At 39.7% G+C, this 21,000-nt stretch overlaps 2 protein-coding genes across 5 annotated transcripts in view; one reads left to right on the top strand and one right to left on the bottom strand.

Annotated features, from left to right (window-relative positions):
• Nucleotides 1-11,199, top strand: part of LOC147256977 (palmitoyltransferase ZDHHC5-A-like) — a 64,734-nt gene extending 53,535 nt beyond the window's left edge. For all 4 annotated transcript variants that reach the window (XM_086210708.1, XM_086210709.1, XM_086210710.1 and 1 more), the window contains 2 exons: nt 741-1,852; nt 7,476-11,199. In XM_086210708.1, the coding sequence (XP_086066834.1) occupies nt 741-1,852; nt 7,476-7,701 (1,338 nt within the window). In that variant the 3' untranslated portion in view covers nt 7,702-11,199. The remainder of the gene's footprint in view (nt 1-740; nt 1,853-7,475) is intronic.
• A 6,217-nt stretch (nt 11,200-17,416) lies between these two features.
• LOC147256976 (thioredoxin-related transmembrane protein 2-B) overlaps nt 17,417-21,000 on the bottom strand; it is a 38,125-nt gene continuing 34,541 nt past the window's right edge. Inside the window, exon 8 of the mRNA XM_086210707.1 lies at nt 17,417-20,343. Coding sequence (XP_086066833.1) covers nt 20,164-20,343 — 180 coding nt within the window. The 3' untranslated portion in view covers nt 17,417-20,163. The remainder of the gene's footprint in view (nt 20,344-21,000) is intronic.

The following is a 21,000-nucleotide window of genomic DNA, read 5'->3' as shown; positions in this document are numbered from 1 at the left end:
TCACCCAGTAGCTTTATCTGAATTGACAAGGTGTGGAAGTAGCTATGTGGTTAGTTTGCTAATGTAGCCAACAGTGAAATCCCCTGTTTCTCCATTTTTATATTTGTGGCCTTCATGCACCCCTGGAATTGAAAAAAAAAGGTCTTCAAACTAGCGGCGGCACGGTGGTGCAGTGGTTAGCGCTGTCGCCTCACAGCAAGAACATTTCAGGTTCGAGTTCTGGCTCGGGCACGGGATCTTTCTGTGTGGAGTTTGCATGTTCTCCCCATGCTTGCGTGGGTTCTGTCCAGGTACTCCAGCTTCCTCCCACTGTCCTGATTGGATACTTTAAATTGACCGTAGGTGTGAATGGTTATTTTTCTTTATATGTTGGCCCTGCGATGGACTGGCAACCTGTCCAGGGTGTACCCCGCCTCTCGCCCGTAGCCGCTGGGATAGGCTCCAGCCCCCCCACGACCCTTAACAGGAATAAGCGGAAGACAATGGATGGATGGATGGATGGATGGGTCTTCGAACTAACAAAATTCGTGCTGACCAGTAAAAATTGAAGGCCGTGGCAGAGACACATTGTTTAATGACACCAGAAAGTTATATTGAAGCAAGGATTTCTGATTGAATTCCCACGAATGGTGAAACTCTGCTTGTACTTGCTTAGCTTCTTCTTCTTCTTCCCCTTCTTCTGCCCCCTCTTCTTCACCTTCCCTTCTCTTTCTATCTCTTCCCCTTCCTGCTTCCTTCAGTTAAGTCGAGGAGAGAGTGTTGGCAGTGCAAGGGACTCCTCCTCTTCCACCTCTTCCCTCCTCCAGTCCAGTCAACAGCATGGTTTCCGCTCTCAGCCCAGCTTGGACAGGAGGGACACCTCTTCTGAGAGAGTTGGAGCAGGGGGAGGTGGAGAGAGGAAAGAGGGAGGAAGAGAGATGGGAGGAGGCGGCATCCCCGGTTACTCCCTCGGCGGGCGCTCATACCCCTCCTTCTCTGACCCCACTGTCCTATCAGGAGTGGCATCGCAATCCAGCTCAACACACACCTCAACAGGTGTTGCCCACGTCTCCGAGGCAACCGCCACCTCAACCAGCTTCAAGAGCTTAGCAAATCAGACACCACCACCTCACCATCCAACCCGCAATGGAAGCCTGTCATATGACAGCTTACTGGTAGTCAGTGATGATTTTGACAAAGGGTTGGTGGGAGGATCGATAGCCACTGATGTGTCCTCTGGGAGACCGATCACACCGGCAACAGGCGGCTACAGCTCCCCCTTTCCATCATCACAACAAAGAGATGCTGAGATTCATTCCCACTCTCCCCATCATTACCACCACCACTCCTCCCACCACCATCATCCTTTCCTCCATCGTTCTTCCTCTGCTACATCCTCTTCTCCGCCTCCTCCTCCTGAGAAGGAACGCCTGTTGGTCGAACCCCATCTTGGTGCTCATGCCCTGCCTGCCAATCAGACCTCTGTACAACCCATTTCCTCAGCTCCGCATCCCCCACACCATCATCACCACCATCACTCCCATCACCACCACCACCATTCTCATCATCACCACCACCACCCCTCTTCTCGCCCTCCACGCTTAACTGAACCACACATCCCCTCCCACCATGCTTACCCATACCGCACCCACTCAACTGACACCCCTCTTGGGTCCTCCACTTCCACAACACACCCTCCCCGCTCCCCACATCCCCCGCCCCTGGGGAAGTCACTGTCTTACTCCAGTGCTGCTGCTGCTGAAATGCAGTACCGCCTTGTGCGAAAGGCCTCTGCTTCAGCCGGAGCAAATGCAGCAGGAGTAGGAGGTGGAGGAAGTGGAGGGATGGGAGGAGGAGTATTACAAGCACCAAAGTGAGTATGAGTTTTATCTTTTGCCACAACAACTGATTTCTTTGTAAGCCTGAAAAAAGCATATATTCCTGCCTGAAAACCTGCCTTCGTGATTGACTCCTCCTCCTCCTCTTCCCCTCTTTCTTCCTCTTCTTACTACCAGATTTCCTGTGAGTTCCTTCTTCTTTTCCCTTTGCTTGTCTTCCATTCATCTCATCCATTTAGGAGGGTGGTCAGTTTCTTACACATTTTTGATTTTGTCATGGCCTTGCTTGTGAAGGTTGAACTATGAGACAAGTATATTTTCTGTCTGTCCCCATTATTAAATGTGTTTTTCCATGCATTTTTTTTGTGATTTTTCTCCTTCTTTTGTTATGGTGTGCCTCCTCCAGAATCAGGAATGGAAGCTGATATAATTTGACCTTTATTTATTAGGTTGCATCCCTGTAGATTTGGAGATTAAAGACAACAAATGGCTGTTGGTAAATGCACTGCATACACCTGCACAACCTCCAGTCAATGATTGTTTGGCTGACAGTAACTGGTATTGTATCGCTAAACCCTGTTGTTTGTGTTCTGCTGTACCACAACTCCCATTTGTTCTTCCTTTATTCCTGTTAAGTCACTATACAGTATTATTTTGTCCCAGTGCCTTTAGCCTGCTGTAGATACAAGGGGCTCATTATCTATTGAAGGCAATGCAGTGTTTCCTCTAAATTGAATGATTTGTGGGTTTGGCCTACAAAACCTGCCTACAGATTTTAAGGTGCAGGATAACCTTTGGGTAGCAGAGTCCAGGCCAAGGAGAGAGCATTCAGGTAGTATTCCATCTGAATGTTTGAGCCTATCATGGCCTACACTTTTTGTCCACTCATTGACTAAAATAACATAGCATAAACCTTCCATAATCACCCATGGGTTTGCTGACATAAGGCACAAAAAATATTTATTTGACCCATCATTTATTAAAACATTTCACAGCCCTACTGATTGTGAAGATTTGATAAAGAAACTTAGATAACACTGAATGGTGCTTTGAGAGTTTATAAATGGACATTACTTTTTTTTTTTTAATTTTTGCTGTTCATAATCAAACAACCTTCAAAAAAAGTATTTTATGAGGCTTGTGTTTCCTGAATTGCTGGTTAACCAAGAAGTCATGCAGATCAAAGAAAAAACTTAGTTAATTCAAAATATTTAATCTTGATAAACAAATGACACATTTAGGGTAAAACATACTTCTTGTTCAGTCAGACAGACTGTCAACAGCAGAGATACACAATCTGGCTGCAGAAATATTGTAATCAGACCAATCCAGGCATTTTTTTTATGGGATTGGCCAGGAGTAAACTCAATGCTTTGTTTCGTTTTGATACATCTCCGTTCAATCCACCTTCACTCATGGAGAAAAGCAAGATGCAAACACTCATCTCCAGGCCAGGACACAATGCATGCACAGTAACAAGTAAACATGAAGATTCACAAACATCATCACACCTGCAGCTGCTTTGAAGGGGAGGAACTCTAACACAGAGTGCTTTTATAACCACCAGAATCAAGGCCCAGCTCCCTGCATAGAAAAATATGAATCAATAATTGATCAAGCAGAATAGTAAATAATCTCCAATGCCATCCTTCTACTGTCTGCATAGACTAACAAAAACAGAACGCTCAGAGAGCGCCTTAAATTAAGGTAAACTTCCCTGACTCACCATACAGCCAACAGGAAACAGCTAGTCCTCCTAAATCATAGTGCTGGTTAGTCATGTCAAAACACTGTCTTGTTCAATGTCTGTTAAATCACAGGGGAGAAAATCTGCTTCACCATGGTACTCAGGGGTCGACAATATAAATGGCCCGGTGGCCCGGACGTACTTTTAAAACCGTCAGGGCCACCAGAATGCTCCAACCACTGTAAAATAATAAGTAAAAATAATGCCCTCAAGTAAAAAATCTAATTTCACATTGATTCCCTGTGGTTCCGTGCTGTGCAATGATTTCTTTCTGTCAAATCGTCTCTGTAACTACCGCATAACACGTTGCGTGATCCTGATCAAAGACAGTCTGTGCAGCCAGCCTCTGCTCTCCGTGGGACGTAAAACACATCGCGTTCTCCCCTGGAACGCGCGCCGCCCGCCCATTGCTGCTGCTGCTGCTAATTGATCACTGCTACATGCGTACCTATTAAGCTAGGCTATGTTTCTAAAACCCCCAGTACCCGGCCAAACACTGGGGGGGAAAAGAGAAAATCAAGAAGAGGAAGGCACCGGAGGAGTTAAAAGAAAGCGAAAGAGAATATGAAAAAAGAAAAGGGAGAGAAAGTTTCAGCCTCAGTGGCGTGACCGCTGGAATTGGCTGGGGTTTGATGAACAAAAAAGCGAAGTCTACTGTGAGCTGTGCAGATCAATGCCCATGCAGACAAGTAAGTTAAATAGAGAAAAGTTAACGTGTATGAAACCTATGGTATGGACATAACGTGGCCCTACGCATTGCTGTGTAACTACGGAGAAAATAACGTCATCATATCGACGGTCTCCCTTGAAAATGCAGATGTGCAAGCACACGTGTCCCAGTCCAAGGTTCCCACGCGTCCTGGAAACCTGGAAAATGATCGACCAATTTCCAGTCATTGAAAACAAATGGAAAATGAGGAGAAAAAAGTCAAATGCCCTGGAAAAGCTTGAGTTGTCCTGGAAAATGACCTCAGTTGGTCATGTGAGACTGTAATCTGTGGGGGTCATTGTGCTCATCTATTTTATCATAATTTGTAAGAATGTAAGATGATTTCATAGATGTTATAGCCATTGACTGCAGATCTTTTAAAAAAGACCTCTCAGGGCAGGAGAAGAATAGAAGCAATCTGGGTAAATGTACAAAATATAAGGAACAATTGTAGAAATAAATTTTTATTAAAGCAAATTGTTCTTTTTCGTGATTATTGGAATCTATACCTGACGTTGAACTGGGCCAGTGGTTACAAAGTGGGGCCAGGGATTTGGGCCAGTGGCATATTTCCCTTATTGTCTACTCCTGGTACTGATATGCAGTGATAGCGCCTCCTCAGCCTGTCTCATTATCTTGTGTCCAGTTGCAAGCAGTAATTACTTGGGGCTATTTACTTTCACTTTTACAAAGCAACCTTGGATTATTGAAACGTGCTATCTAAGTCCAAGTTGTTGTTGTTATTATTATTATTATTGAATCATTATTATTATTATTATTATTTTTATTACTACTGCTATCCAGTTTTTTCTCTGACACCGTATAATATGCCTGTTCACCTGACATGTTGTTTGGTGAATGGATTGATTAATAACTAGTCTTTATGCATCTACCATGAACCAAACTTTTAATCATTTAACTAAAGACATTTGGCTTAGAATGTTAAGAGTTCAATTTAATAGACGTTTAATGTGAGGGCATGGTTAGCACTGTCACCTCACAGCAAGAAGGTTCTGGGTTTGAGCTCGGGCTCGGGATCTTTCTGTGTGGAGTTTGCATGTTCTCCCTTGCCTGCGTGGGTTCTCTCCAGGTACTCTGGCTTCCTCCCACAGTCCAAAGACATGCAAATGGGGACTTGGCTAAGTGAATACTCTAAATTGACCGTAGCGTGGCTGTGAACGTGAATAGTTGTCTGTTTATGAGCTGACCCTGTAATGGACTGGTGACCCATCCAGGGTGAACCCTGCCCTTCGCCCAAAGGCAGCTGGGATAGGCTCCAGCGACCCTTAACAGGATAAGCAGTAGGAAATGGATGTACGTTTAGTGTGGACATCCCTATTTGCTATTCAAATCACAAGTACTGTATGTACATTGGATTGGTTTCCTTACATTTGTGCAGGCCTACTGTAGACAGTGCAACTGTGTATTACTGCAGTGGACTGGATAGATAGCAGCAGAAATGCCTTATTAAAGTATTAGGATTGGATTAGGAGCCAAATACCTTGACTGGGACATTTACTTTTCAGTAATCATTTCATTGTTTTAGCCTGTTTTTGCTGCAAACACAAAGATTGCATATCAAGTCAGGTTGGAGGTAAACACAGGAACAGCATGTTATACACCCAAGCATGAAGCTTCTGTAAAATATTCTAATCCTATATATTTATTTGTTAGTGATATTATAGTGACAAGCAAGATGTGTTGGATAAAGCAATAAATGGGGAAACACTGCAATGTGTGCCTAATAAAACTGTTAAACTCCAAAAAAAATTCAGGTAAACTTGAAGACTACAGCAATATTGAAGGAACAGGAAAGCACCAGTCTATGTTTTGGTCTGAAACGATTTAATTACAATAATTCAAGTAACAAGGGTTTAAGAAATATAAATGGAAATGTAAAATCCAACCTTATGACACTGGTCAATTCTTCAAAATGTCCAGTGTCTGGATAGAAGTGTAGGTTTACTGTTTTTAAGAGGAAATGCATGACTTGTCTTCATCTATGTCTTTGTATTGTAGTTGACTGCATATTTCTTAAATTGTTCTACCATGGTAATGTGCTGCTTTTCCATACCACTCACTCAGTGTGTTTTCCACCACGGCAAGTATTACTATGGTAGTGTGAGATGTCACATGGAATCCTAGTACACAGATTCTCTGATTATAATAATTTCTTCAGCACAGGGAAAATGTAAACTGAGAAGCCCAGACAGTCTTTTCATCACTAAATTACTATTAGAGTACTAATTAAGATTTGGTAGTAGTGCCATCACCTTAAGTGACTAGTCAGAATGTCACAGTAGATATACCGGCTTTTGCTCATTGAATTTATATGTTTGTTTACATAAGAATGTCACCAGAATTATTGCAAATTGCACCGCTTCTCTTCTCTCATGTCTATCTTAGTGGCAGAGTTTGCACACACTCACACATGCCTCAAGGGCAGTGGTCAGACTTTATTATATTGCTTATTGGTGTTAATATCTTGTAGACTTTTTTTATGTGCTGTAGGCGACTGGACTGTTTTGGCCTTCTTGAAGATGTTTTGCTTCTTGTCCAAGAGTTGCAGGCTTTAAGACCATTATGGTAAATCAAGACCTGAGATGTTGGCTCTTCTTTGATGAGCCATTTATTTGTGTAGCGGTTGCTTTGTTTCTCAGTGTAGGTGAGTGCAAACCTGGCTGCACTGGACAACACAGCCCAGTGCAGCCAAGCTTGCACTGATTGAGGCTGGAGAGCCAACACCTCAGGTCAAGACTCTGCTTTCCACTTACAGCTGAAGGAGAAGGAACATTCCTTTGAGGACAGTGATGTACACATCTTGGCCAGAGAAGAGAAGACAGGACTTGAATGTATAGATTTGTCTTTGTGTTACCTGTGGCTTTGCTCTCATCTAGGTGTAGTATGAATGAGTTTATTGCTCATTGTGAACAACATCTTCTCCAGTTATAGCCTAATTATTACTGAAACAGTTTCAATGTCTTTCACAATGTTTATACATTTTACTGATACAAAAGTCAAAATCTGACTGCTTGTACATGTAGGGTAAAGGAGTGGGCCTCAACAAAGCAATCAATTACATGCACATTGTGTCTTTAAGTTTAAACCAAATGTAGTTCATGTCTCATGCATTGAAAATAGCTCACTGTTCAGAAGTAAGATAGAAACATACTCATTGAATTTTGTTTTTTTCTAAAATCAGGGATGAGCTGATCAACATCAAATCTCGGAGTCGGACCAATACCAGCCAGCACTCTTACTCCTGCTCTGCCCCTTCCTCTCCCGCTCACCCAGTCAGCGTGTCCAACCAGTCCGGAGTGGCTTATCCCAGCTCAGCATTGATGCAGACTCCCACCCACAAGCTTCCAGGGGGTGGGGTGAAGAAGATGACTGGTGTCGGGGGCACCACTTACGAGATTTCTGTATGATTCTGAGGTAGTTTCAGCTTGACAAGGAGATACTCTTGTCTCTTCTCTCCTTTGAGGGAAAGACTTAGGTTTTGGGCGACTAAAGACCCTACTCTCCCACTTTATCTCATCGGAGGATCATTGGGACCACTCTGTCAAGATCTCACACATCATGTGCTGATTGACTCCACAGCTAAACTATTCTGTGCAACTTCAAGTCCTCCACCATAAACTGTTGGAATAATAATGTCAGCACTGGGCTGTACCAAATGGTTATCATGTATTATGTGTGGGGGTTTATTTTTCTTTCTGAGTTTTTGCAGGTAGTAAGCTACACAAGCATGGTCAAGTCTTGATGTTCCAGTATGCAGAGTACAGTGCCTACACTGTCGGGGTGAAGAGCTTGATCCTCTTTGGGTTTTGACAGCTGTGGGTTAGGATTGCTCCAGGAAGAAGGACCTTTGGACTGAAGCTGCTCTTAAGAAACGTTTGTTTGCAATATTTTAATATTACAACTTTTGACTGTTTCAGTGTTTACAACAATTGAATGAAGATGAGAGTAATGAAGGCATTCATGGACAGTCAAAAAGAAAGTAAAACACATTCAAAGTTAAGGGCTTCCTATGGATGATCATGAGGGTGAACTATAATAGGGCCTGAGCCTGAAGGTACTTCAGGCTCAGGCTCCTATTGTGTTTGCTCGGCAGAGCAACACATTATTGTGATTAGAATCTCAAGTCAATGGTAATAGTAAATGTGAATGTTGATACCTTTTAAAATTGGCATCCACCAAACAGAACTAAATGTGATTGCTTTAGTCCAAGAAATCACAGTTGATCCTTTTGTGAATATTGTGAGATGCATGGAGTCTTTAATGCAACCCAGTCAGATTCCCTCTCTCCTGGAAGGCTGTCATCCAATTCACGGCCCCTCAGTCAGGCATGGAAATCATAACATAACATAACATAATCCCACAAAGGTATCCTTTACTGACTAATAATTAGATGCCTGAGGGATCATCACCCATCAATTTTCCACATTAATTGTCCCATATTTCTATTGAGGGAAGATATCTGACTGAAAAAAAACAAAAATGAAATTATTTCCTTTTTTCTTTGATTCACTTGTTGATTTCTTCCTTGATGTGAATATAATTCCATGTTAGTATGATGTGATTTTGAATGTGGATTGAGTTCTTTTTGTAAGGTGTTGTCCATTTTTGACTGCAGCATGCACTACCATTAATACTGTCCACTCGAGGCCATTAAGCTGTGCTGTGGACTGTGTTTCTTGTTGAACTAACAGGAAGTGACTGAGCTGAAGTCAACAAAAAAAATCATGTTTGGCCTCTTTTTTTTGTTTTTTTGATGGTATTGCTATGACAAGGCAGATTTTTTTAGAAGATGAACTCCTTCAGTAATTGCCTCAAAAATTCAAGTGTTGTCTTTTTTATCTATTTAATTTGAAATTGTTTTGTATGAATTTCTATGGACATTGGTAGTTGATGAATGAGGAAATTTTAAAAGTCACTCAAAAGTGAGGGTTGTTTGTAAGAAAAAAAAATTAAAGCGGCCCTTCTCATTGGTTTTGGTTGAGGTTCCATAGTTGGTCCACTGTTTTCTCTGAAAGAAAGTTATAATGTCCCCAATGTTCTATTTTCTAAGAGCACATAAAAGAGGAAACAGCCTAACAGTTCTGGAACTTGCCAGACCGGGTGCCTTATGTGTAAAATAATCTCAATCTGATTACCTCGGCAACAATAAAGTCAGTTATTTATTTAAAAAAATTATAAATAATAAATGAATAATTATGAAAAATGATAAATTAAATGTGTGCTACTATTAAGGAACTAAACTAAGAAAGGAACTCTTGAACCACATCAACTTGACAGAATAATATTTGGAGCCCAAATGATATTGGATTTTTGTCACATTTGGGCATTAAGAAAATCTTTTCGATTTATTAAGAGTACAAAAACATAGTAAAATCAGGATGTAGGTAATAAAATATCAAATTATCACGACAAGGAGAAAATTTTACAGATACATAAAAGACAACATCAGAAATATAAAAGTTCTCATTACGCAAAAGAGCCCCTGTGTGCAAGTGGTTGACATGAATGTGTACACAGCATTTTAATTACAGCAGAGCTAAATTCAAAATTATTTTAAATTGTCCTATCTGTGTATAATATTGCATAAACCAGATCATCCATCCATCCATCGTCTTCCGCTTATTCCTGTTAAGGGTCGTGGGGGGGGCTGGAGCCTATCCCAGTGTTTACGGGTGAAAGGCGGGGTTCACCCTGGACAGGTCACCAGTCCATTGCAGGGCCAACATACAGAGACGAACAACCATACACACTCACATTCATACCTACGGTCAATTTAGAGAATCCAATCAGCCTCGTCCCCAAATTGCATGTCTTTGGATAGTGGGAAGAAGCTGGAGTACCCAGAGAGAACCCACGCAGGCACAGGGAGAACATGCAAACTCCACACAGAAAGATCCTGTGCCTGAGCTGGGACTCGAACCCGGAACCTTCTTGCTGTGAGGCGACAGTGCTAACCACTGCACCACTGTGCAGCCCCCAGATCCTACAGTTAATGAATAAATTATAGATGTGAAGTTATTGTATTGGCCAACTTGTATGCCAGTATTAATATGCTATATATGTAGGGTCAATATTGGAATTTCCAAATCTAAAAGTTTTAATTTTATGAGATAAAGTGATACTTTACAAGAAAACATTTACATTCTGCAAGAAAAAGTGAAATCAGCAGATAAAGTTTTCATAATTGTACATAATTTTAATTAACTGAATTTCCCTGTGCGATCAATAAAGTATCTATCATCATAATGAAAGAGGGAAATTTAAAACAACAAAAAGATTACAAGGCAAATTATCTATAGTACTTTAGTATCCATTATTGGGATTGAAACATACAGGAATCTATCTGTCCATCCATCCATACAGTACAAACGTGCTTAACAAATTTATTTGACCACCTGAGGAAATGTAAATATTTTAGAAATCTTTCAAAAACTTGTTTAAAATTAAGATATGTTATTGTTATTTATTTGGCAAATAACAAACAGAAATAACTAAATATTTTCACACATAGCAGAAGAAATTAATACTTTGTGTGACTTCCTTTGGCTTTGATAACAGCTTGCATTTTGCTGGCAATGTTTGAAGTACTTTTCCACAGTCTCTTTTGAATTGAGTTTCTCATAATTTCTAGCTGTTCAGACAGGCTTGCTTAAAATGAAACGTGTGCTGAAATTTTTAAATCTGCTAAATCTCAAATTTGTTCAATAGAATTCAAATTCAGACATTGACTTGGGCAGTCTACCGCTTCCAGTATTACAGATTCATTTTTCTTGGTCAAAGGAACCATTAGGGGTTCAGTATCTTGCTCAAGGATACTTCAACATGGTCACCGGGGGAAGTGAGGATCAAACCAGTGACAGTGACATGTGACGTGTGTGTGTGTGTGTGTGTGTGTGTGTGTGTGTGTGTGTGTGTGTGTTACAACACACACACACACTTATATATACATATATATGTATATATATATATATATATATATGTATATACTGTATACACACATACATACACACACACACACACAGTTTTCATATTTAAGTATATATGTGTGTGTGTGTGTGTGTATATATATATATATATTGCAGGGCCAACATATTTAGACAGATAACCATTCACACTCACACTCGTCTTTGGACTGTGGAAGGTAGCCGGAGTTCCTGGAGAGAACCCACACAGGCACAGGGAGAACATGCAGACTCCACACAGAACCTTCTATATCTATCTATCATCTATCTATCTATCTATCTATCTATGTATCTGTCTATCATCTATCTATCTATCTGTCTATAAAACAGAAGACCCAAGTTTCATGCTTTAATAAAAACTACAAGCACCTGCACAACATAAAGGCCATGAAGGTTGTAGAGAATCTGTCCAAGGAATTACAAATCAAGGTCAATGAGTAGAAATACAGCAAAGAGGACTTCCCTACACTTCAGCCACTTCACAGGCGGAGGTCAGTTCAAATTCCTCCAGCTTTTTACTACGGTAATAAACTGCTGCACTGAAACACACTGTCAGTGATTTGTGTGCTTGTTTGACTTTCCAAACCTGTTAAAAACTTTTTCAATTATGTAAATAGATCGCCACTTGGTTTGGTGTGTTTTTCCCACACTCATGCTCCTCCTTTCAAACAAATTTTGAGAAAACTCCCTGTAATTTTCTGTAAGTGGTGTAGGAATGAGCCCCAAATCCCAGAAGTATATTATCATTGCTGTGTCCAGTTCCCATGTCTCAAAATCTATGTGTTTTCATTTAAATGCCTAAAATAAGGTTGGTGGTTCATACCAGTTGACACTTTTTAATATTTTACAAAATAAAATGTTAATACTGCACTCACTAATTTCAAAGTGTTAGTGTCTTAAAAATGGAGACTGCTTGCAAGCTGCTAAACAAAACTATGAATGCAATCATGCCAAAAGCAGAAGTGCAATGGTAGTTGATGTGACGTGGAAGTCATGCTTCTGCAGTGTAGCTCATTCACAGAAGTACAAAGTTATTTTATTTCTTTTTACGCTTTAAAAAATTATAAAATATAATTTTTATTTGTGAAGATAATCTTGCTGAGGAAAATGTGAGTCTCCTAAAATTTTGTTTTCCCACACTGCTCACTTGAAATGATGAAGAAAAAATCAATGTAAAAATAGTCCTTGTGTAAAGTGTAATTCATCTGAAGTTCTTGTCATAGAATAATCGAAAATATTAGTCACTTCCTTTCAATGGATTTTACTTTTTTAACCAGCAAACAGAAAGCTGCTGCACTGTTTTTATATTTTCACTTTTTATCTGACCAAACTCTCAAATTAACATTTGTATCTTTTGTTTTTCTTGCCTTAACAGAAAAGTGACTGTAAAATGCCATTTCCCATCTTGAATGTGTAAAGAGAAGTTGAAAAACCCTGGGCCAAGAACCGCGAGAAGACGTAGCTGGCCTTGGAATTAAAACTTCAAACAAATGTTTAGCCTAAATGATTAACATAATCGATAAGATACAGTGAACTGCAACTTTCCCACAGCTGATTGTGAATTTTCCAAAGGAACAACAACATGGACATCTTATACAGAAGTATCAAAACACACAAAACATATTGCAGAGAGGAGGTGCTTAGGTACTGGAAAAGGCACAAAACACAAATAATAATTGGAGGGAAAAAACATGTCCAGATAGAAAGTGAAAGCAAGCTGGCCAAGGTTAATAAACCAGGTTTGAAGTTGGTCTCATTCAACCTCCTACATAGTGTCATACGTTTTCTCCTTGAGTTTCCCTGACTACATTTTTTTGTATGGGCTGTATTTGCAGCCAGAACACCCGGAGAAAACCCATGCAGGCACAGGGAGAACAGAGGCTATATAATACAGTATTCCTCAGGCAGACAAACATTGGGCTCCATGTATTGTTGTAACAACTGTGGTGGCTGCCTAGCAGCGAAGAGTGCCGTGCCTGTAAAAAAAAAAAAAAAAAATGGAATCACTATTGCAAATGTTGTAAATCCAAAGAACAAACCAAACCAAGCAACAACTAGAGATGGGCTGGGCAGATGAAACTTTGTGAAGCTTCAACTCTTTTTCAGCACAAATGGTAAGAAAGCCCTGAAGTTTTTTTGGGCATCATCCTTGGCAAGAATATTGACATCTGGTGGCTTACTGAAGTTAAGACTGCCATTCAAAAGAGGGACTGAAGCACTTTCACACCTAATTTTTAATCCCATGTCTGACATAAAAGTGGCCAGAAGATGCTGTGTTCTTTACATAGATAGATAGATAGAAAGATCGATCGTGAATTTAGTTATTGTCACTGCTTCAATATACTAAAATAAAATATATTTTAAAGGGGACCTTATGTGCTTTTCCATCTTTTCAGACCTGTAAATACATTTAAAATGTTGGATATTTGTTCTAGAGGACATGGAAGTGTCATATAATGAGGTAAACGTTTGTCCAAGTAATCCCAGTTTCAGGTGTTGTTCAGTTTGCCAAAATACAGTGGTGGAGTTTTCAGACACCCTTAAAATTTTACATGATCTCAAATATTAATGAAAAATGAAAAAATTGTTGAAAAATCTTTTTATTGTTTCAAAAGGAGTAGCTGCATTAGACAGACACAATCAAATAAAAATGACAATTTACAAGAAAATCCAACAGAAATAAATTCCTGACAGTTTCAATATGTCAGTTCTCAACATTGTTGGTATCACATTCAACAAATAACAGAGAATGTGTTCAATACTGAAAAATCATGAATAAACCATCATATCATCAAATTCATACTAGTAGTCTTGTCATTAGCACACAGTAGAGCTCTAATCCTGGCTAGCATTTCCCCACAAGCCTTTTACACTGTTGAGGGGTAATTTTGTCTCATCCATCCATTTTCTTCCACTTAACCTGTTAAGGGTCGCAGGGGGGCTGGAGCCTATCCCAGCAGCTTTTGGGCGAGAGGCGGGGTTCACCCTGGACAGGTTAGGTTGCCAGTCCATCGCAGGGCCAACACATAGAGACAGACAACCATTCACACTCACAGTCAGTCTGACTGAAGATTCTTCATGCAATATTTTCAGTTAACTGTTTTTGACTTTGGTGGCAACATAAAGGGTCACTGACCAAGATGGTCTCATACATTTTTTCTACATGACTGATATAAGTGGTAGCTTTATTTATCAGTCAGAGTTGGCAGAGATGTTTTCTTCCCAATAGGTTTTTATTTAAAAACAAGAATGGCAGTCCTCAGTGCATACTCTTTCACAATAAAGTTTTACATAAGAAGTTAACATACCGGGTTAGGGTTTAGATTACAACGTTACCCAATTTTTGAACATTGTTCTCTGTTCGTATCTCTCAAATGCCCTCCTCTCTTCAAAACCCAACCTTTTCACTGAGGAACCATTTTTCAATTGTCAGGCATAATAATTTCAAAGTAATCAGTTCAGTGAAACACTTTGTGAAGCACCATTGGTGTTTGAAGCTTCAGATGTCACCAGACTCAGAGCTTTGGCATCACCTGCCCATCCCTACTGATAACAGCACAGATAAGACATTTTACCAGAAATGAGTGTTGATGCAACTAATAGTCAAGAAAAAGAATGATGTTTCTGTCACTGCACAATTCAACAGTGCTTCAGCTGAGATAAGTTGACACAGGTGCCAAGGGTGATGTAGTGTCAAGGAAGACATTTTAGCAAGTCAAGAATGAAGATCAAATGAGAACATGCGCCAAATCTACTAAACTTGTTGAATATGGGGCAGCAAAATCTATACTCTAAGTACTGTTACACAGAGGTGGGAGTAAGTCCTAAGTCTTAACCCACAAGTCTTGAGTCAGTTTTGTGAGTGTCGAATCAAGTCTGGTCAAATCATAGCTTTGGTCAAGTAGTCATAAATTAAGTCACAAAATTATAATAATCTGAAAGACAATATTCTTAAAGTGCTGAACTTTTATTTGCCAATATGTCACAAAAAAGACAGAGAAACAGAAACAGTATAATTAGGCCTTATATTTGTAACTGTAAGTGTGTGTGTGTGTGTGTGTGTGTGTGTGTGTGTGTGTGTGTGTGGGAGAAAGAGAGAGCAATGAGTGTGTTTGTGCATGCATGCTTGTTTTCATTGCATAGTAATTAAATACATTGGTAACATCATATTCAAAATATGTTTTAATCAAAATCATTTAACCATTTCATCCATTCTTCTCTGCTAAGAAGTCATCTTATTTTTCATGAAATATGCAGTACACCCCTTAACTTTCCTCAACAATACTGATTATAGATAATTAAGTTAAACACACAGGATTACTGAATGCCAGGTTAGCCCACATTCAACAGGAAACAGACATTTGATTTTTTTTTAAATAATTCACATATTAACAAAGAAAGCAATGACTTGTCATTGCATGCAAGTCTAAATCTAATCTCAAGTCATGAGAGGCAAGTCAAGTTGAGTCTTATCACTGTTAGTCAAGCTAGTCACAAGTCCTCAATCTATCTGAGTCTGACTTCAGACAGGTCACTCGACTTGAGTCCCCTATGTCTGGGTAACAAGACATATGTCATCATATTGGACTCCAATACTCACTGTCTTTAGAAGAAAAAATACGTTGATTAATATTACCTACAAGCAAAAAATGGGTATGAATGGCAACAAATTTTGTTGAAACTGTGGTATATCTCAACAAAAATGTGGGTCCTCTCTCAATAGGGATTATTTAAATGCAAAATATATCCCATTGGTTCACTGCTTAATGCATATATTCCACATGACTAAATGGTCATTTTCTACATTTCTTTCAGTTACCCCCACCAACCACAGTAAGTACCCTGTAGGCAAGTGAAGATAAATAACACAGATACCCTCGCCAAGCTGAAGTCTCTCCCTGAGCTCATCAGTAACAGAGCAGACACCCTAGAAAAGAAGGTCAGTAACAACTCCATTGTTATTGTAGACATGAAAGACGCAGTCAAGCAAAACACTATGAAGATTGCAGGACCCAAGTACGTGTTTGATTCTATCTGCACAGAGATGAAGTTGATAGTATTAAGAGTAGATGTATTAAATCATGGATCCAAAAAATATGAAGCAAGCTCTGATCCCAAGGAGAAACAAATTTCTCATCTGGAAAGTTACTCTTGCTTATGGAATCTAAAACTCTATGGTTTAGATGAGAAAAAAAAACAGGACATGAGAAAAGTACAGTGCCAGGGTCCTCCAGATGCATCACTGATACAATGCTTCCCCCCTGAAATCCTACCAACTAGAGGCATCATCCAGTTTTTTTTCTTTCTTAATATAATTTAACGACAACTAACCACAACCAATAATTCAACATCAACAATATCTCTCAACATTCCACACATTCAATATTAGAGCTGGGTCTTAAACCTTCTGGCTCGTTCAACCCTTGAGGACAAAAAGGAGAAGGGTCGGATTTAAGTGTCTAGGTGTTCCCTGAATAGTTGAGTCTTCAAATGTCTCTTAAAAGTAGAAAGGGACTCTGCATCGTATAGATCAGAATTCATGTCCTGGATCTGATGATGCCATTTGGCATGCTGTAAAAAACGCCATCTTCCTGAAAAATTAACACTTGAAGCTAGCAGAAGATATCTATATCTTTATCTATCTATCTATGTACTATATATATCTATCGATCTATCGATCTATCTATCTATCTATAGATATGGCTGCACGGTGGTGCAGTGATGAGCACTGTCACCTCACAGCAGAAACCCAGACGGTTCTGGGTTTGTGTCCCGGCACGGACACAGGATCTTTCTGTGTGGAGTTTGCATGTTCTCCCCGTTACTCTGGCTTCCTCTCACCATCCAAAGACATGCAAATGGGGACCAGGCTAATTGGATACTCTAAATTGACTGTAGGTTTGAATGTGAGTGTGAATGATTGTTCGTCTCTGTATGCTGGCCCTGCGATGGACTGGTGACCTGTCCAGGGTGTACCCCGCCTCTCGCCTGTAGCCACTGGGATAGGCTCCAACCCCCCCGCGACCCTTCATAGGAATAAGCGGAAGACAATGGATATATATGTATACTGCAAACTGTGTTATGTTTTGTTTACCCTCTCTTAGTGTCATATAGAATTACGGTACACTAAAAGTTTCAAAGGAACACAGAACACATGACATGGAGGAAATCTACAGCAGTGAAAATCAGTGTATTATTTTTCTTCACCTCCAATTACAGCAGTAACGAGTCCATTCCAAAATGCAACAAAATACAATGTTTAAACCCATTTCACAAGTGTAAAACAGAAAAAAAAAATGTTTCAATCTAACGATACAAATTAAGTACACTGAGTGTTTTCAAAAAATAAAGTGTGTTAAACATTTTACAACCACAAAAGGAAATGAAAATAATCAAACTCCTGATTTGGAATGTTATCAAAAGTATAAAACAGAAAATAATCTATAAAATTTCAGTTATAAGCTAAACTGCCCATTGTTTGTGGTGACACTCCTTTGAATATGCACAGCCTGAGAGCTCTGCCTTGAGGGTCCTGCCTTCACTGAAACTGGTTTAGTGAGGATATTTATAAGCCATTGTAGCAGCAAAATAGCTGCAAATGTGAATTTCCATTTGTGTGCGTGAGTAATCAAATTTGTTAATGTGTGAAATAATTTGTAAATGCACAAAAAATTGTGAATGTGTACTAGACTGCAAATGTGTATTTGTAATGCGTAACCCAAATTATTAATGTACAGCAATCTGTAAATGCATACACAGATTTCTCAATCTTTACCCACATCTGTGAATGCCTAAGTTTTCAGTTACAACTCAGGCGGGCAGGCAGACCAATTTTCACATGCATTTGCACACCTGACACAGGAGAAGAGTAGCAAAAATTACACGTGAAAAGACAGTCAAGTGATTGGCCCACCTGAGTTGTAACTGAAAAGAGGCAGTACAGATGTGAGTACAGATTTACAAATCTGTGTAAGCATTTACAGATCTTTGTGCAGATTGTATACAATTCTGATTACGCACACAGAGATTGAGATACACATTCGCAGCTATTTTGCGACTATAATGGCCTCATAGAAACTGAACACATCTTGACCACAAATCTTCAGCTTGTGTTATCAAATCACAAAACTGTATGTTTGATAAATATATCTCTAATAAATGCCCACCCACCTAAAATGTCAACACTGGGTCTTAAATAGGGTCTTGGGAGACATAGTATAGTGCAGTATAGTATTAAAAATTCCAGAAGGGGTTATAAAATAGGGCTTAATATTCTACACTCCAACGTAATAGCTGCCCAGTATATTATTAAAATGTTGCTGTACCCAACTCTATCTTAAGTAACAAGGAAAAACAAACCTCCTTAGCATAAACTTGTGGGCAAAATTCTAAATTTGTCTGTCACTCACTTACGGTTACAAGGTTATGTAAAGATAAATGAGATGTTGGATATGAGCAGTTGTTGGCATGAGCTGCTGCTCCCTGATGCTGGAGCCAATCAATATCACCAGGTGAAGAGCAATGGGGCATTACGTGTTTAGTGAGAATAGGCACAACTCTTTTGCATCTGAGGCTTAAGCTATTGCCTTTTGAGGACCAAAGTAACATAGCAAGAGAAGATGAACTAACTTCTTCAGGAACTTACAAATTGACCAAGGGACTCTCTGGATCGAAAAAAAAAAATGTTTCAGAGTAAGAAATTGCATGAACGTTAGTAACATGACATGTTCATTAAAAGTTTGAAAGCCCCCACACAGAGCTTTGGGTTTGCTTTATTCAGGATGAATTGTGGATGCAAAGTAACTTTTCTTGTTTTCAGTAGAATAATAATTCAAAGCTGACATGGAATGTGTGTGTTTTGATATTACTATGTCATTGCTGTTCATTTATGAAATTTTTCATTTAAAAAGCTCCATGTACAGTTTAAACATAAATATCACCACATCCTGCACCGCACCAAATTTTAACAGCAAGCAAATTTGCAACCACAAATTATTACTGGACTGGTAATTACAAGTCATCTGCTGCCAAGCTAATGAAGCCTTTCACCTGCGTTTTAATCCCTCCAAGATGCTTTCTGTTTGTTTCTATCATATGGCTCTCCCAAGGGGAAGCTCTTTTTGCATGATCTTGAACAAATTTTATCCTTCCCTTGCCAACTATATAAGTAGAGGTGTTGACACTCCAGTCTTCAGCTCTCCCAGAAAAATTACACACCAGATAAAAACAAACAGGTAAGAAAATCTATTTAAAAAAAAAACTAAAACAAATAGTGTTTTGTTAGAACAATTTCAGTGATAGACAATAGACCCATCATATTCAAATGCAGGCCAACCATAGTATGGAGGGACCTGACAAAAGCCACCCAGCTAAATCAGATGTTATGTTAATCAAGAGCTAAAAGTGATGCACTTTGGATTAATGACTTAGTTCACTGTCTAAATAAAATTACATGGTTTAAAAAAATCCAAAGCATCACATTTAGTGCTTCTTCAATATTAAATGCTTATAACACACTGTCACTTCATAGCATCAGAAGTACATTGTGGAGACTAAATTATGCATTTTACATTTATAGATTGGACAGTGATAGATTGGATCAGGTTTTGAGATCAAAGGACCCTTGAAAAGATGTGTTCCTGGATCTCACCTTGTTGCTCTAGATTTTCTGAAGAAAGAAGACAGAATGGGGGACTCCACACCTGCATAATTTTGCAATGATGGATTTTGATATAAATTACTGTTATAAGAAGGTGCTAATTCTTAGGGGGAAAAAAATTGAAACTTGCCCAATAGTAATCCTGCAAAATAGCCATTGAAGAGGAGAGAAAAGTGAAGGTGGAAGAAGAGGAGCTGACCTGGACCCATATGTTTTATTCAGTGGTCCAGGCTGAGAGAGACACATTCTTATTTGTCCTTCTTAGATTCAGACTCTTTTGGCTGGGTGTGTGTTGCAGGTTGCTCCAGCTCTTCCTCCTCAGGAACAGGGGGGAACTGGGATTGGATTACTTTGTCTGACTTGGACTTATTCAGCTTCTTGGAGCTCTGATAGAGTTCGTTCAGGTTGAACTCACGGATGATGTTTTCCTGGTGGAGACAGACAGAGACTAATGTTTACAATCAAGGAAAAAAAAAAACCTTTTCCTTTAGGTAATGTCAACTAGTCATCTAGAACACAGATAAATATACATATAGATTTTATTCCGCACATATTACAACATTTTTGGTATCACCTTTGTTGTGCCAACTCAACCAGACCAAGAGATTAATTCAGAGATGTGACAATTAGTCCAGCTGAAGAAAGGCTTTCGGCCTGTGAGGCCTAACACCCCTTTTCAAAGCCTGAATTCAAGTGACCACATGTTCTCAGACAAAGGGTCGTAAAAGGTTATGACTCTGGCCACTGGCCCCCCTCTGAGAGCCTGGCCACTGACCACATCCAATAACCTATCAAATGCTATTGGCTGAGAGCCAGTATCATCCCACAGGAAGTGACATCATCGGCCTCCACATATAAAACTTCAGCGTGAAGAAGATTCTTTCTCTCTCAGTGATTTTCGCCTCTCGTGATCTTCTTCTCTCTGTGGTTTTCTTCCCTTGGGTGGTTTGCAAGTTTTCAGAAGATCCCACCCTCAGGTTCTCCACCTCGGACCTCGGGTACAGTGCAGCGACGACAGAGACCCCAGAAGGACAACTCTCGCCCTCCTGTTCACTCGTCCAGAGAAGCCACCATTGAGCCACGCA

This window comes from Aulostomus chinensis, chromosome 8 (genome assembly GCF_037954235.1).
Source record: "Aulostomus chinensis isolate RoL2024-O1b breed Wild chromosome 8, RoL_Achi_v1.0, whole genome shotgun sequence".
NCBI classification, from domain to species: domain Eukaryota; kingdom Metazoa; phylum Chordata; class Actinopteri; order Syngnathiformes; family Aulostomidae; genus Aulostomus; species Aulostomus chinensis.
The sequence above is the reverse complement of the archived record's forward strand: the minus strand, read 5'-3'. Positions and strand labels throughout refer to the sequence as shown.